Source organism: Seriola aureovittata, chromosome 24 (assembly GCF_021018895.1).
Source record: "Seriola aureovittata isolate HTS-2021-v1 ecotype China chromosome 24, ASM2101889v1, whole genome shotgun sequence".
Lineage (NCBI taxonomy): Eukaryota > Metazoa > Chordata > Actinopteri > Carangiformes > Carangidae > Seriola > Seriola aureovittata.
In genome coordinates this window covers 9,012,275-9,029,206 of record NC_079387.1, presented here as the reverse complement: position 1 = coordinate 9,029,206, position 16,932 = coordinate 9,012,275, and the positions used below count along the sequence as shown (strand labels likewise).

At 43.3% G+C, this 16,932-nt stretch overlaps 1 protein-coding gene across 1 annotated transcript; it reads right to left on the bottom strand.

Annotated features, from left to right (window-relative positions):
* Positions 1 to 2,807: 2,807 nt before the first annotated feature.
* Positions 2,808 to 15,830, bottom strand: rnd3a (Rho family GTPase 3a). Its single transcript, XM_056370615.1, has 5 exons — positions 15,539 to 15,830; positions 15,090 to 15,177; positions 7,116 to 7,225; positions 5,541 to 5,675; positions 2,808 to 5,335 (listed from the first exon to the last, which is right to left on the bottom strand). The coding sequence occupies exons 1-5, from the start codon at positions 15,686 to 15,688 to the stop codon at positions 5,087 to 5,089; spliced, it is 732 nt and encodes a 243-aa protein (XP_056226590.1). The 5' UTR covers positions 15,689 to 15,830; the 3' UTR covers positions 2,808 to 5,086.
* Between the last annotated feature and the right edge of the window lie 1,102 nt (positions 15,831 to 16,932).

Sequence of the window (16,932 nt, the reverse complement as noted above, 5' to 3'; positions counted from 1 at the left end):
GTATCTTTACACTAAATATGAAGCTACCCGCAGCAGCTGTTAGCTTAGCTTAGCTTAGCTCACAGGAACTCTGCTAGCTTGCAGCAGCTCTGCAGTTCATGAATTAACACAACATGTTTTGTTTAAACACAAAAACTGAAGTGTAACTGATTCTTATAGCTTCTTGTACGGGTGCAGTGACTTTGCAAAGTGTCAGTTTGTGAGTTTTGGAGGTGCTCGTGTTCCCTCTGTTTCCAGTGTTTGTGCTGAGCTAAGCTAACTAGCTGCTAGCGGTAGCTTTATTTAAGTCCAGGCATAAAGAAAATAAGCACATTTCTCTACATACATACTCTAGACTTGAGGTCAAATTGTTAACAGATTTTTGTATGTAGTTTCTGCAGCTTTTAAATATAAGAATGTGCATTAAGTCTTTACAATTACACTTAAATTTAATATTAATGTGTGTTTCCCCCATGGATCCATAAAGGTCACGGTTGTGCGTCTTTCATCTCTGACATTTATTTTTCACCTGACAGCTCTGTTTTCCTGCCCCTGACAACCTCATACATCTCAGGCCTTGTGTATGTGATGAAGTCACCGTGTGATATATAGGCGTGCTGTGTGAGAAAAAGCAGTTTGCATGCTCAGCAGCCCCGGGGAATTTACCGCGGCCCGTACGACAGCGTCTGCTTCCAGTGATACTGTAGCTTTTCAAGCTGAAGAGACAGTCTGACTCACAGAGAGCTTTTTGTTCCATTCAGCGGCTACAAAATCTGCTTTTCACTGAGATGTCAAGGCAGTCAAGGACTCAAGTCCGGCTTGTTATTTTCCTGAAAGGAGTCTGCTGTCACACTGAAGAGCTGAGTGTTAACACTGTTGAGTAAATGCTGAACTATTTTATCCCATTTAGAGCGCTGGCCACAGTAATTCCTGATTTTTTTCTTCTTCAGTTTTTGTTTCCTCTGAACGCTGCTCTACGAGCTTGACCCCATTTTTCAAAAGTGGTTTAAGCTAATGTAACATTAGCAACTTTAGATCTGAGGAAGTATATTACACACAATTTAACTACAAAATGAAGCTGCCTAAATCTCTCTTAAAGTAGATTTAACCTTAAGAGATTTGATTGTGACATATTTCTATCATATTTTATTATATAATTTAGGTTTAATGTATAATACGGACTCAGATTTAAGTGAAATTAATTATTTAAACCCAACAATTTATGTTTATGATACGTAATTTTGTACATCCTAGTGTTTAAATGGAAAATCCGCATCAAAATGTGGGTTAATTACCATGTTTTGTGGTTAACAATAACACCTTTGGTTGAAAGTACTTCTTTTCCTCATGGCAAATCAATTGAAATTTGTATTAGCCCCCATCTTTAAGTGTACAAATTTCATTTTAGAGCCTCTTTGTACCATTTATAGATATTTTACTTTAAACAATACACCAAATGATATTGTCGACATTTCAAAAATGTACTTGTTCTTCGTCATTTGCATCTGAAAATGACTTCATGTTTGGAGTTCAAGCTGGAAAGTCTGGATCTAGCTAACTGTAAATAAACTGAATAAACAGGTTTGAATCTAGGGACATTTTCTCTGACAAAGACCAGGCTTGTGTCAAATCATCAACAATCAAATCAAGCTAAATCATTTATCTGCATATGAAGAACAGGGCTCAGCAGGGGATTTACAGTGTTGTTGACATGATTTTTGTTTATTCCCAAAGTCTCCCTCTCTCTGTTTAACTGGGTCATTAAAATAATAAACCTTAAAAAGTCAGAACAGAAGTAAACTTTGCATCGCCAAACAAAGCCCATATAAAATCCACTGGAGGAATAAACTGCATTTATGGTTTCTAGGAAATTTGACTCTCGGCATGTCTGAAACCCACAGTCACGTCTCAGCAGCAGGGCTTTGTGACAGATCAGGAAACAAACCAGCCATAAATAGGCCACACCTGTGCTGTCATCATCACAGGTGTTTCCTCTTCCCCATATGAGTCAAACACACATCATCTCTAATTCAGCATTAGTCAGATTTAATACACAAGCCTCCCTTTTTTTGTGCATTCAATGTGAAGCAGACTTAAAGAGATTCTTGCTCTTGTTATATTTTAGATAATATATCCATTTGATTTGATGCTGCAGTGGCTTCATAGAAACATTTTTCAGTCCTTCAGGTGTTTTATGTCCAGTTTCGACTCAGAAATCAGACACCTGTGTAGTTTTGTTGGTTACAAATCTTTTTCCCATAAACCGTGAAGATGTGCCGGGAATCGAGTTGTTTACACGACAGGTGCTGAAGTCCATATCTGATTTTTCTTTAGAGCATGTTTTTACCTGCTTTGACCTACATCTGATTCCTGTGTTTACACAAGCTCCCTTTTGTTTAGGATTGAAACAACTAGGAGTGGTGCACACAACCTCGCTCTCACATTACCATCTCTAAAGGTGAACTAATAATTCCAGCTATCGCTTTCTACATGAACTCCCAGGTGAACAACAAACAGAAGGTCCTCGATTTCAGCCTGAAGTTGTGCAGAAATGATTGTAGTCAGAGGAAAGTGTGAAAACAGGTGAGAACACATTTCTACATTTATGTCCTGTGAGCAAAAACAATTCTAATTTAGTTTTAGATTTCAACTCCATCTCACAGTTTGCTCCATGTAAACCCAGTACACCCATCAATACTTGTTTGCTTATAATGGAAGACAGGTGTCCGAGTAAATTAGGTAAACACCTGGGATAGCATCAAGCAAAACATCTCAATCCCACTGTCACATTTGACATCTTTCTCTCACTCAATGAACAGAAAACTCACTTCTCTTCAATTCCATTTGCATTTATTCTAAAGGGAAAATATATAATTCAATAAATATTGTGGCAACAACATTGGCAAAGACATTTTGAAGGTGACATCAACATTCAAGAAAACAAGATAATGTACATGGGGAGGAGACAACAGATTAGAAAATGAAGATAAGAGTCGGGGGCCGGGTGCTCTGCCAAGTGCGACAAGCTAATGGGGGAGTTTGAAAGTTACAATAAAAGTGCATCAATGCCTGATATTCAAACAGCTTCTTAATTGCACTGTTAGAGGAAAACCACAAATTCGAACACACTGTTTTTCCAGACAAGTTGACCATTTGTTGTTTACATTTTGTCATGTTTCAGAAACTGAACCGACCATGTAGGAAAAATAAAATCCTCCAATTTTGAGTTCACACCAGAAAGCGTCTTGAAATATGTGGTGAGGGCCAATTAGTAAACTACTGCAGCTGGCGAGCTAACCGCTAACACACTATCCAGCCTGACTAACGCTAGTCAGATACAATAGCCCCTTGAGCTAATGTCTATTTTCTCTCTTTGTTCTGTTTACTCCCTCCTGCCATTAATATTCTCAGGATTTTACATCATTTCATTCAATAAAAAGTTACTGAAGGGAGGAAAACACTCCATGCTAACAGGTGTGCTAAGTGTTAGCTAGCAGGTTTTGTTGCTAACAGTCAACAAGTTCACACAGTTTATTCAAAAATCATATCTGTACCAACGAATCCTGTCTCAAACCACCTTTCTATTTGTGGAGCAGTTAATTAGGTTAAATTAAAGTGAAACACAGCTAATTAGCTACGCTAGCTTCCTCTAGCTCCGTGTTAGCACTGTCAAAACTGTTCACTATCGTTCAAAAGGTGCAAATTCACCATATTTTAAACTTGAATACACTACTTTTTCCATTGGAGTGAGTTTATTTTCCTGTGAATTTCTGCTGTTAAAACGCTGGCGTGACTGGACCATTATGAAGCTATTACCCAACAACAGTCAGAACACTTGAGGGAAATGCAAAGCAGGGAGCTGTGATGGTTTTCAGAGTCTAATAAACAAGCTTTAATTGTTGCTTTCATTTCCTCTCTCCTCTCTAAAGTGCGGTGGGAAAGCGAGTCGCAGTATAAACTGTCAGACTGTCAGGACATCCTCATTTAACGCAATTAGCCGAATTTTCACATGCAAGATGTTGGTCAATTAAAGCCCTTTGGCCCATTAAGGGTTTCAAAACGTTATTTCTGTTTTTTAATTTCATTTCATTTAGAAATTGCATTTGTTCATCACATGTACTGAAGGAACTGTTGTTGCTTATGGCTCCCAGTCTCATCCGGAGGAGTCCATGAATCTGAGGAGTACGGAGAGCAGTCAGGATAATCTGTCTTCAGAGAGTCTTTATGAGCGTAAAGCCGTTGAGGGGAAATAAACGGGCACGCAGTGACCGTCTGACTGATACAGGCGAGTAGTTTTTAAACTCAAACAGCTTGGTTGCCATTAATGGTTCAGCTCCTACGATCAGCTGTTCCTGGTAGAAACTAAAATCAAAACAATGACGCAGTTACACACCAATGACTTCACATTATACCGACGACATATCAAAGACGTGGGGGGGTGGGGGAGGACACACACACACACACAGCGTCAGGTTTCCTCTGCACGGGACTAAGAAACTCCTCCTCTAATCTCCTCTGCACAGACTAACAGTTACAGGAGCAGGGGTGAGAGTGAATCAGTTCCAAACCACAGTGACGAGTTGTTGTATAAGCCCATCGAGCAAAACGTCTTTGATCCGGCACGAACAACAGCAGCGCCTCTTTTTCTCCCCCCCCCCCTCCTCCCACCCACCCTAACCCCCAGGCAGCAAACCTCCATCGCCAATCAATGTTCTCAAACCCTTCCTTTACAAATGAGCGTCCCTTTAATGACATCACTCCTCCTACTCATTTCCTGTTGGTGTGGAAAGCCTCGACCGCGTCCGCTCCGTCCTCCCGGAGGAAGCGGGTCACTTCCCCGAGCAGGTAGCCCGCTGACAGATCGCTTCCTTGTCCGATAGGGCGGGGGGGGGGGGGGGGGCCACATGGATTGGGACGCTACTACGCATTGGGTTTTCATTGGTGCAGAGTATTCCAGTAACATGTACATGAATAGAAGCTTATAAAACCCCTCTCCGGACAAATCGGGGGTCTTTAGCATGCAGGAAAGAGCGCTGCCCTGTAGCTTCCTGCTCGCACTGTGCTCTGTCCTCATTCTCCTCAGTCTGATCCCCCTCGGTCCGAACAGTCACATGACCGAGCAACTTTTGGCTTTGTCCTTCCGGAGGTCTGTGGCGACGGCCGCCAGGTCGGGCCTCCCGGGCATGTGTGAAATCCTCTTGTTGGCGCGGGCGGCCTTGCTGCGCTTGACGTTTTTGTTGTTCTTGTTGATGCAAGCCAGCGTGGCCACGTGGAAAATGTCTCTCACGCTGTTCTCCGACTGCTGAGCCGAGCACTCGATGTAGGGCGCCGAGATCTGCTTGGCCATGCTGGAACCCTGAGGAGGCAAGACGCCAAATGTGGTCACCAGCGGAAGAAAAGGCTTTGGGGTGGGGGTGGGCGTTAGGGTTAGCTAGAGGTTATCACGTGTGCTCGCTTCAACAATGACGAAAGGATTTAAACATGGCTTAAAGCAGAGTACAATGAGTTATTCATCAGAGATTAGTTAAAGAACTGAATTCAAATATCTCAAATCAGCGTACCTGGTCATACGAGACGGGCGTCTGTCTGTGGTTGGAGAGCTCCACCAGTGTGCTCAGGTCAGTGCGCAGGTCTGATTTACATCCAACCAACAGCATCTTAGTGTTGGGACAAAACTCCTGGATCTCACCTTTCCACTGTGGAGAAAAGACAAAAGCTCTCAGTCGTGCATCAATCAGAGAGAAGACGCTGTTTTCTCCACAATTCATTCAGCGTCACTGAGAAAAAGGGGGAAATTATCTGGTTTAATATGAGGAAAACATCAATATCTATTCACGATCTCCCAATAGATCACAAATAAATACAAAGCAGACGAAGACTCGAGATTGAAAATGATGATTGAGCTGTTCAAATATGTGTTAAAATACGCAGCCAGATCCCACGAGTTTCACCCCCCCGTCGCCCGCTCTTTAAGTACAAGGGTTAAAGCTGCCACTTCCTGGAGCCCCTCACACTTTGAACCCTGGACAGAAACAACAAATAATCCCCGTGTTTCCTCCCTGACAACAATAAATGCTGTGTGATCAATGGTGTTTCTCCGGGGGCTTTAATCTGAGGCTAATGTGCCTCAGGGCTGACTGACTGGTCGGCTGACTGACTGGTTGGCTGAGTGTCTGGGGATCAAGTTCATCAACACCCAAAGAGGAAGTTGTTGTATCCATCACTCTCTGTCTGCACAAGCCCCACTTGACTGTATCAGCGCTAATTCTGACGTAGACGATCATTGTCTGAAACGTGACCTTTGCTACGGCACTTAAACCTCTCACGCCGGAGCTTGTGAGCGGCAGCAGTTACCAGAACAGCAGATTCATATATTCCTACTTCCTGCTAATGATAGAGCCAACTAAAGTGTGCAGAAGAGATGTGCAAGAAGTTCACATTTAAACCTACAATATAGCTGCCATAATTTAATTTAATTTGGACCATATGTGGCTGGTTTTGTAACTTTTATGAAGAGCTAAAAACAACATAATGAAAACAGGAAGTTCCTTTCAAAAGAAGAGCACAAACAAGCCGTGTGTGACGGCAGAAATCGATGCTTTTACATTCTTCACAACCCGAGTCTCATCAAAGGCTTCCACCAGTCAGTCGACTGATGCTCCCTGCTTCATGTTCAATACACGCTCCAACATGTGGGAGTCGGCCACGGCCGCAGTCATCAGATATTAACCACCGAGCTGCCGGCGGTTAATATCTGATGACTGTGGCCGTGGCCGACTCCCATGTGAGTAACTGGTGCTTCGGCAGCCCGTCAGTCTGAGTTACAGGCCGTGAAGAGCGTTACTTCCTTCTCCCAGCCGCCCCGGGGATTTGACCCAGCGACCTTCCAGTCACACTACAGCTTTACAACTTCACATCACAAGTTCTGACCAAGGTTACAGAAGAAAAAAACCCTTATACTTAAACTTTTGATCCAGTTAAATGCAGCATCGCCTTTTGTCAGCCACATCAAACAAAATCCAAGTGATCATACTTTAAAGTGGAGGAATGTTTCGAGTTTAAAAGGCTAAGACTTCCACTAAGTACATATCAAAGGCCTGATGATCGTCTCCTGAACGAGCGAGTCAGCAACAAACCTTTTTCAGTACGCTGTCGAGGGTTTCGGGGCGGCTGATGTCGAAGCAGATGAGGACGGCGTCGGAGTCCGGGTAGGAGAGAGGCCTCACGTTGTCGTAGTACGGAGATCCTGGAACAAAGGGGGAAGAAAAAAACAAAACATTCAGATTCAATTTGAAGCCGTTGCGCAAGGACATGGACAAACTTGCACGCACTCGAGTTTATGCAACAGAACTGGTCAGTTTGACCTCATTTCCAGTAAATTAATGAAATCACTTCAACTGCTCCAGATTCAATTTGCTATTTTCTAAACAGGACAACCTTGACATCGGTGCTTTAAAACAGAAAACAGAACAATTTGTTGTTTTGCAGAAGACGTCCAATTTAAGACCTGTTCAGTAGCTGGTGCTTTTATAACCAGGAGGCCTTAAAATGATGGAAATCTGACGGAACGAGAAACGTCTTGATGTGTCTTCTCTCCACATATTGTGCTCATGTGTGTTTATGTTTTAAAGGAAAGGAGGTAGAAACCCCCTCCTCCGAGTTCTCCGAAAAGGAAATACCTGTATTCAAGTGAAGGGCAGCAACCGAGTCTGTGAACGACTTCAAACATATTTCTCGAATGCATGCAACACTCTAAAAGCGTTTCTGACAGTTAGTCTCTTATGACACGATTGCAGCTCAGCCATAATCCATAGCAACCAGGCGAGAAAAACAAATATGCAGCATCAGTAGGAAAAATGTGCTGACTACGACAAGATCACTTGTTGAAGAAATCCTCTCCCGAGAAAGAGAGAACTTCAGTGCGAGGAAATGACTCCCTCCCTCCTCAAAATTGAAACCATGTGTGAGGGAGACGCCCATCTCTCGCCACCAGACTCAAACATCTCCGGAGAGGAAAGGCAAGGAGGGGAGGGAGAGGGAGGAGGAGGAGGAGGAGGAGGAGGAAGAGGAGGAGGTGGTGGTGGCGTCATGTCAAGGTGAGTCAAGATCACATGACGAGCTGACAAGAGCTGACCACACACAACCGGCTGCCAAGAATCTGGAGAATTTTGTTTTTGGTAACTGAAGGGTTCCATGGGAGGTCCTCTCCAAACACTGCTGTGGAGAAAAGCCAGGAATGCGCTGTCTCACACACACACACACACACACACACACACACACACACACACACACACACACACACACACACACACACACAGATGTGGTGTTCCTAATCTAAACAGTCTGGGTGAGAGACGACACCGTTTAAACAAGCCACGCTTCCTTCCAGGCCCGGGCCTCGCTCAGGGAATGATGTGTGCACGACTCCCACACTGAATCTGAACCGTCCGATCTACGTTCATCGTCAGACGTCCCCATGTTTGATGATAAATCTATGCTGCACACAAATCCAAACCTCTCCGAATCAGTAAAAAAGGAGGATTTAATGCAGGACTGGTGCAGTAGGCTGCATCATTTTTAGCATTTAGCAATCACAAACGTTTGAAATCCAAAAGTTCTGCTTAGTAGGATTTTCACAATATGAATATAAAGAACGTGGGAAATCTTTTAAATTTCACAATAAAGATTATAAAGAACAATAAAAACCTGAAGAAATAAACTAAATAAATAGTGTAAAGCCAGAGCGCATCAACACAAGCAGGTCTCCTACTGGCAACTTTCAAAACCCTTTCATTCTCACTGTGATTTTATGGGAAGGAAAGTTGTAGTAACATTTAATGTTTTTTGGACTCGGGGGGGTGTCAGTGATGAAATGGCGTGCTCTGGCTCGAACCCCGCGTTCTACAGTATCACTTTTCCAAATGTTGTAACACACACATGGGTCGTCCAGACTGCAGCTAATTTGTGTGTCTTAATGCCTTTTTACCATTTCAAAACCTGAAAGTGAGTTAAGTATGGACGCCAGGAAGAACACAGAATAAATTATTTTGATGTCTTGATCGAAACATAATGCGTTTCAGATGGGAAAGCGCCGTCTTGCCATTTCCCACCCAACAACTTTCCGCTGTTCGACTCCCTTCCCTGAGAATCTTTGGGAAAAGCGTCCGATAGGTGACACCGCCGAAACAAAACAGGCTCCACGCTGAGCGGCTATCATCAACACGGCACAGGAAGTACACGCCGAGGAGGAATGTGGGATCCCCCGCAAGAATTTATTTTGCCATTTTTCATGGTTGTCTTGCAATCAATCACAACCGCACTGCATTGTTTCAGGGCTTTTTCTTTTTTTTTCCAGCCCTTGCCGCCTGGTACCAATCACTGGAAAAACACAAGACCCTGCAACTGAAAGCTGTAAAGTTTGGTTGACATTTGGAGACACACACACACACACACACACACACACACACACACACACACACACACACACACACACACACACACGTCGGTGTTGCTGGGTAGAGTGTGTGAGGTCTTGTTGTTCAAACATCTCCAAGTGTCTGCGCATATTCCTATGAATTCACCTGGAGGTTTAAAGTATTTACAGCTGCAAATCCTCCCAGTAAATCCTTGCAAACCATTTCGGGCTTCGCAACATAAACAGAAAAAAATAAATATTCAAAATAAAAACGAAGGCATGTGGCGTGTTGAAGTGTGTGTGTGCAGCTCTGAACGCTTTCCAGGAGAGAACTGCCGTTTATAGCCGAGTTATAACTGCATTAGGACTAAACTCTGCTTTGAGGTCATCTTCCTGCCAACTGGAAAGATAAGAGGAAATCCCATAGCTAACACACGTACACACACACACACACACACGTAGACACACACATGTACACACACACACACACACACACAAAGACCTGGTGACTGTCATCTAATTAGCTCCTGTCATTGTTCTCCCACAGGATCTCTAAATCTGGAAGGAAGACACACACCCTGTCCTCCCTCTCTGTCCTTTAAACACACTGCGACACACACTCCTCCAGCCCCTCTGTCGCCCTCTCTTCCACATACAACCCCCAAATGAACAGTATTGTGCACAGTGACACGAGAGGATACAGTATGATGTGAAACAATAGCAAACTTCCACTGTGGTCGCAGAATGAATGAAAAACCAAATAGTTTTCCATGACTGAGGAGAAGCTCCTCCAAGATGTAAAAACGTTCTTCCTTCCTGGTTTTTTTTTTTTTTTTCAGGCCGGTTTCCACAACAGCTGGGATAAAAAGCACCACTTAATGTAATAAATATACATGAAACATGGTGGAAAATCTATTCATGCGGGGTGACTCATTATTCAAATTCCCAGATGTTCCCCCGACTTCCATCAAAAAAAAAAAAAAAATATTCCACGATGTTCAAGACATTAAGACATCAAGACATCAAGACATCCCACTTTCTTTCACATGATAAAAAAGTCGAACCGACGTGATATTTGACTTTATCTCACGGCAGCACATGCGGCGGGACACATGAGGTGGGCCAGCTGCATCTGACAGCCCGGAGGTACGGCAACAGGTCTGCAGGCCCGCTGATTTACTGCATAGTTGACATAGCAGAGCAGAACTGGGCTGAAAGCTGGTGAGCGCATGTGTGTGTGTGTGTGTGTGTGTGTGTGTGTGTGTGTGTGTGTGGAGAGCCGTTAAGCCTTCAGAGACACCTGTGGAAACAACAGACAGCGACAGGCACGTCCAGCCATCTTACACCAGCCAGCTTGAATATATAACCTCTCAGCAGCCAGACACATTCAACACAAACAAGAGCAGACGACAACGAGCAGTTTAAAGTGAACCATTAGTTGCTGTGGTTACGGAGGTGCCTGTTTCTTACACTGCCATCCTGCCAACTCTGAAGAGCCATTATTACAATACAACGATATAATACAGTGTGACAGGCTACGATACAATGTTGCAATATGTGATGAGGTCACAATATGATATGTCAGATACTTCCTGTTATGTTACGATACTTCCTGTTATGTTACGATGCGACGCACTATGTTACTATATGATAAGTTATACAACAGTTACCGACCAAGTAATTTGATTGGTCGAGAGTCATTCCATGGGAAGGAAGAAGCCTGGTTACTTCAGCGCACACCTCCAGGTGCAGTGTGCGGGTCAGGAAAAGGTTTATGTGTTGCTTAGCAACAGTCAAGTGATGGAATAAACAAACAAATTATAATCTGTTGTTGCTTATGACCGTTAACTGATGTATCACACTGGGTCGGTTAACTGTGTCAGAACACAATACGACTTATCGTACGATGTATTTTACGCTGCGACGTTATGATGCAATAAGTTATTGTACGAGTTTTATAATATGTTATATGGCAAAGCGTTACGTTAAATTAAAACATGTTTATGATACAGAATATGATGTGTGTTTTTCATGGTTGTAATTGATAAGTTTTCATCTCTCAGATCTCATCCAACAAATATTCCTCACACCCTTGAAGTGTGCGAATCTAAAACACACTAAAGATTGTGTTTATGACACCGAGAGCCGCGTTAACAACAGACTGAGTCACGTTCGACTCCACATTACAACTAACACAAAAACCATAAATGAAGTTGAACATGTTCGACCAAGCAGGAAACACAGTGGAGCAGGTTCAAGTCAGGTGGGAGAGTCAAGTTTCTAAAATGTTGGACCGGCTAAATACCAGACAAAGATTTTAGTGTCCCACAGAAAGTCCTTCCATGACATTAGCAGACAGGAAGCCTATTAATCTCTCCCAGGATTTCACTGTCCTTCACTTCACACGCTGCATCGCCACCGCACTGCCGCTCGGCAAATTCCGCCGTGATTCAATTTTCCCTTGGAAACGAGGTACGGCTTTAGTGAACCACGCCACTTCTCTTTCACTCCACTGAGGATCTGGGCCTGCTGGGTACAATAGGGGTCTTTGTGGAGGAGGAAGTAGAAACCTTTAGTCTGAGGAATGCCAGACATGCGGCTCCAATTCGCTGAGCCCAGAAATGTGATCCAATGCAACAATGGCTGCCGACGGAGGAATGAAGGGGGCACAGTGTGTGTGTGTGTGTGTGTGTGTTGAGCAGCAGAGGAGCTTACAGAGTGCATGAAAAAGTCTCATAACTAAGCTGTCCAGTATTACAGGGGAGGCAGCACATGCAACATGCTCTAGAGACCTCAGAAGGAAATGATAATCTGGGCTGCTGCAGCCAAACTGTCATTATGCATCTTCCTTTAAAACTCCCTTTATCTGATTCTCTTCCTGTTTTCAAAGTAGGTCGTCTTTTCATGTGCAGAGGTGGCAGCTGTTCAATAAACAAAAAAAACAACACATTTTTTCCCCACAAGGTTCCCAGGGATAAATATCATCAAATGAGATGCATGGGGTCCAACACATGTCTCTTTGGGAGACCTCGATGTGAAGACGCCCGAGCTCCTGAGGTTCCTTTTTTATTGAAGCTTTTATTCCTTTTAGCGTTGGGAAATTTCCTAAGAGAGTTGCAGCAAACATCCTCCACTGATTTCTGTCGTAGGAAAAACACTGCAGTCCTCTCCAGAACCAGTACAGCATGAATATTTCAACAGTGTAAAGGTGTGAGATCTGTTTAAACCGATATAAACAATGACTATGTGTAATGTGAAAGAGGTCGAACCCACATAGATTTATCATCAAATTCTCCTGTGTTCATCCTCTTGGTTTTTACGACGTGCAACAAATGGCACCAAAACAGCAAAGTTAGCAACTCCTCAGTGAACAGAGTGGAGCATTTAGCTGCTAAAGAGCCACATATTTCCCTCAGGAGCAGGTGGAGACCAAAACAGAGCTAAAATCAGATGCCACAAACACAAGAGGTGATGCTATGCCAGTGTTTGGCTTGTTGTGCTAATACTAAGTGGCCAAAAAATTCTGGTTTTTTCCATTTATAGCATCGTAAATTAAATATCTTTGGGTTTGGGCTGTTGGACAAGCAATTTAAAGACATTATCTTTCGCATTGGGGAATTGTTTTTGCTATTTTTCTGATATTTTACAAACTAAATTGTCAATTATATGATAGCCAGTAGAAATCTACCTGCTCACAGGCTCACAGATGCGACTTTTCTCATCTCCACTGTGGAAAATGAGAAGAGGCCTCAGGCATGCAGGCGCTGAGCCAAAGGGGCTCCTCTGTTTACCTTTGCTGGCTTCCTATCCTCCTGTTTGACTCTCAAACAAACACCTATGCAGCCCATTCAGACATGCAGGCAGACAACGTAAACCGCTTCCTCTGCCGGTGAAAGAAGTGCGAAGGCATCAAAGGCTGCGGCCTCGGCCCCAGCGGACCCCACCCTCAGGCTGGGAAGCAAAGCCGAGCACAGACAAGCAAGGTTGGGGGGGGGGGGGGGGGGGGGGGGACGACGACGACAAATGGAAAGCAACACAACTGGCAGGCATTTACCTTAATGACCTGAATTACTCTCATCAGCTTCCTTTTAAACACACACACCAGGCTGCTCATTAGGCCGCTCATCACTGCCGAACAAAGACCACCACAGTGTGTGTAGGTGTGTGTTTGTGAGGGAGGTGGGGGGGGGCATGGCAATCTAGTGTTTGTCTTCATCTCTGCATCCTGGTCTTTGTCTTTGAGTGCATGTTGGGGTCACACACACACACACACACACACACACAAACACACACCTCTCCTGCACACCTCAGGAGATAAAGCCGATGGATGTCTCTACAAAGAGACCGGTCAAGCCGAAAGCTGTATCAATCAGACACTGGGTGTGTGTGCATGGGTGTGTGTGCGAGTGCTGGGTGGGGGTTAGGATTGAAGTTGGGTGGGTGGGGGTACTTGGCTCAATCTCAGACCCACTGATCTAATAGGAACCCCCCCCCCCCCTCGCTGTTTTATGAAGCTGAAAGAAAAAGAAAAATGGCTCCAGGCGGCCGGCCAACACAGTGCAATAAAACATAATTCTCACTCTGGCCGGCTTTCATTTCTCCCACTTTCCACTTCCACAACACACACAAACTGTAGGGGAGGAGGAATTTGAAATTTGAGCTTCTTGTTTTGCTTGCTTGTAGTGTAACTCTGCTTGGAAATGAGTATTAACTGCTGATACATTTATTTTCACTTCTTCTCAAGGGAGAAAAAAAAAAAAGAAAAGCGAATACAAACTTGAAGATGCTGCGTTCGCTGCTCCAGCTGTGGCTCCGTTTTTTGCAAAGGGAGAATTTTGTAAACGGATTGTGTAGTTTTTGTGTCATTCTGATGTCTACATGCAAGAAACTCACTCCCAACATCGCTCAGGAATTCCAGGCCAGAGACCCGCAACAGCTGGCTGTCGGCTCGTCCCCGCCCATCACACACACAACATACGCCTCACTCACGCCTGACTGCTGTGCTATTCACTGCTCAGGCATTGATGGATGGGAAAGTGGGTTTGTTTACACACACACACACACAGAGACACACACACACTGGGGACGCAGCAGCTGGTTTGGACCCAAAGTCCAACCACCAAGCGATAAAAGCTGCAGAGCCAGTACACGTGTTGCACAACTAAACTTCCCCAAATATCTCAACGAGAAGTGTGTTCTCCAGATGTATGAATATGAATATTTCCTGTTTCTGCTTTGGCGTGCATCACGAAAAATCCGTTCCTCTGTTGCATTTGGAAAATAAAATTAAACATTTCCCTGTAGGTAAAAGGTGGGTGCTACCTAATCTGAGGCGAAACGTGTGTGGCTTGTAGGAGGATTAACCCGGCTTTACTGATTAAAATGGGTCACAGAATAATTTCATTATTCAAAAATGCAACATTTACACCTCCTTTAAATGTCACGATTTGGACATTTCACCTGAGCTTTAGTGTTCGTTATCAAAGATGCAGAATCTACCTGTCTATAGTTAATGATAATCGAGTTTTACACAAATCTTATCAGCTGTTTGCATGTCCACAGGGGCCACGGGGGGGGTGGGGGGTTGCGCAAGAGAGCCACATGTCTGGACACATCTGGACATTTCACCACAACTGATTGGCTGTGACAGAAGACGTGAAGCGGACAGGGAGAGGTGATGGACAGCGGTGATTACCTGAGGTGTCCCAGAGGCTGAGCTCGATCCTCTGCGTGTCGATCTCGAAACTGGCTGTGTAGTTTTCAAACACTGTGGGGACATAGCTCTGCAGGGAAACATGGGGGGAGAGAGACAGAGAGAGAGAGAGAGAGAGAGAGAGCACATCAGAGAGGAAGCCTTGTGGGAAATGAAGTGTTTAAATATGAGTTTGTTATGAAAACAACTAGCACCAATACTTAACTATACAACAATACTACAGCACTGTTGCCACTATTTTTACCTGCATTTGTGCAAAGCTTAACACTTGCAACACACACCCATGCATCATCACTACTGAAGCATCAACCCAATCCGACACACAAAAAATTAAAAAAAGCAAGAGGTGACTGGTGATCACGTGACTGTGTATTAGTAAAATCAGGTTAATTAGCATCATGTTAATCAGTGTGAGGTGTTCAGGGTCTCACCTCGGGGAAACAGTCCTTGGCGAACACGTGAAGCAGCGCAGTCTTCCCGCACTGGCTGTCCCCCACCACCACTATCTTGCACTTCACACTCTGACTGGGATCCATGCCGGATTTCAGAGATAATTTCTGACACGAGCGTCTCTCCTTCATTGATTTTAAATCGGAATTAAGAATAAAAAAAATCAGTCCAATCCTGCTGAGAGAGTGAGTCGCGGTGTCGTCCTTCCTTTCTATCCTTCCAGCCTGTCCGCCTCCCCCAGTGTCTCCGCCTGCTCTGAGCCGGTAAATGCCATTTGCCTGTATTTATAACGTCGCAGGAGCCAATGGCAGCGGCTCTCCTCCTGCCTGGATGAAGCTCGTCCCTCCCGCGAGCCTTCACACAGCAGCCTGCCGGGCCTGGCCACCAAGATGGCGCCCCCTGTGGACTCACCACAACTTTTATATCAATTATGTTAAAAAAAAAACAAAAAAACAAAAAAACAAACAAACATTAAAATACAAAAAACGAAGTATATTCAAATTATCGATTTTTTTTTTCTTTTCCCTAAGGCTTTGTGAAATTACCAAAAATACCACATAAATACACAACATAGCTTAAACAGCTTGGTTGCTAGTTAGCTTCATTTCCTGCATTCATGCCCTCATGTTTGTCATTTGTAAACGCCCATCTTTTCTCAAATATGTATAAAAATACGATAAAGACACAAATACAACAATATCAGAAAATAATTAAGACATTATATGTTATGCTTCTATGAAAGTCAATGCTACTAGCTTGTTTGCTAAAGCCTAGCTGCTAACTACAATTAGCATCCAGATAACAACAATTATTGAAAATGTACAAATGAAGAAATGTTACATATTTTTTTCTTTAATTTGAGGCCTAAAGCTAAACCTTAGTAGAATAATATTCAAAAGTGAACTTAGCCTTAACAAAATATTTAATTTTACTCAGTTTAAGGCTGAAATCATTAAAAAGAAATGCTCTATTAAATAGGCTACTATTCCTCATGTAAATTATAAAATACCTGAAATCAAAATAATTACTCCAGAACTAGTATCATGTTGCTTATGTTTTTTGGGTTCATTATAACCACTACAGTACATTTATAATAATCTAATAACACATTACCCCCCAAACTAGGTTAATTTATGCACAATGCACAATGCCTCAAAGGTTCTTAATTGGGGCATCTTCCCCTATCTTACATACATATATAGGAATAAGAATAAATAAAAACTAGGCTACATGAAAAGAAATATTTTGCATGAATAGAACTACATAATTATTGCTATTAGTAGAAGTACTGGTAAAGTGTGACTAATATAATAAAATGATGTTTTACTATACCACACTGTATGTTATCACTCATTTCTTATTTCTTATCATATCT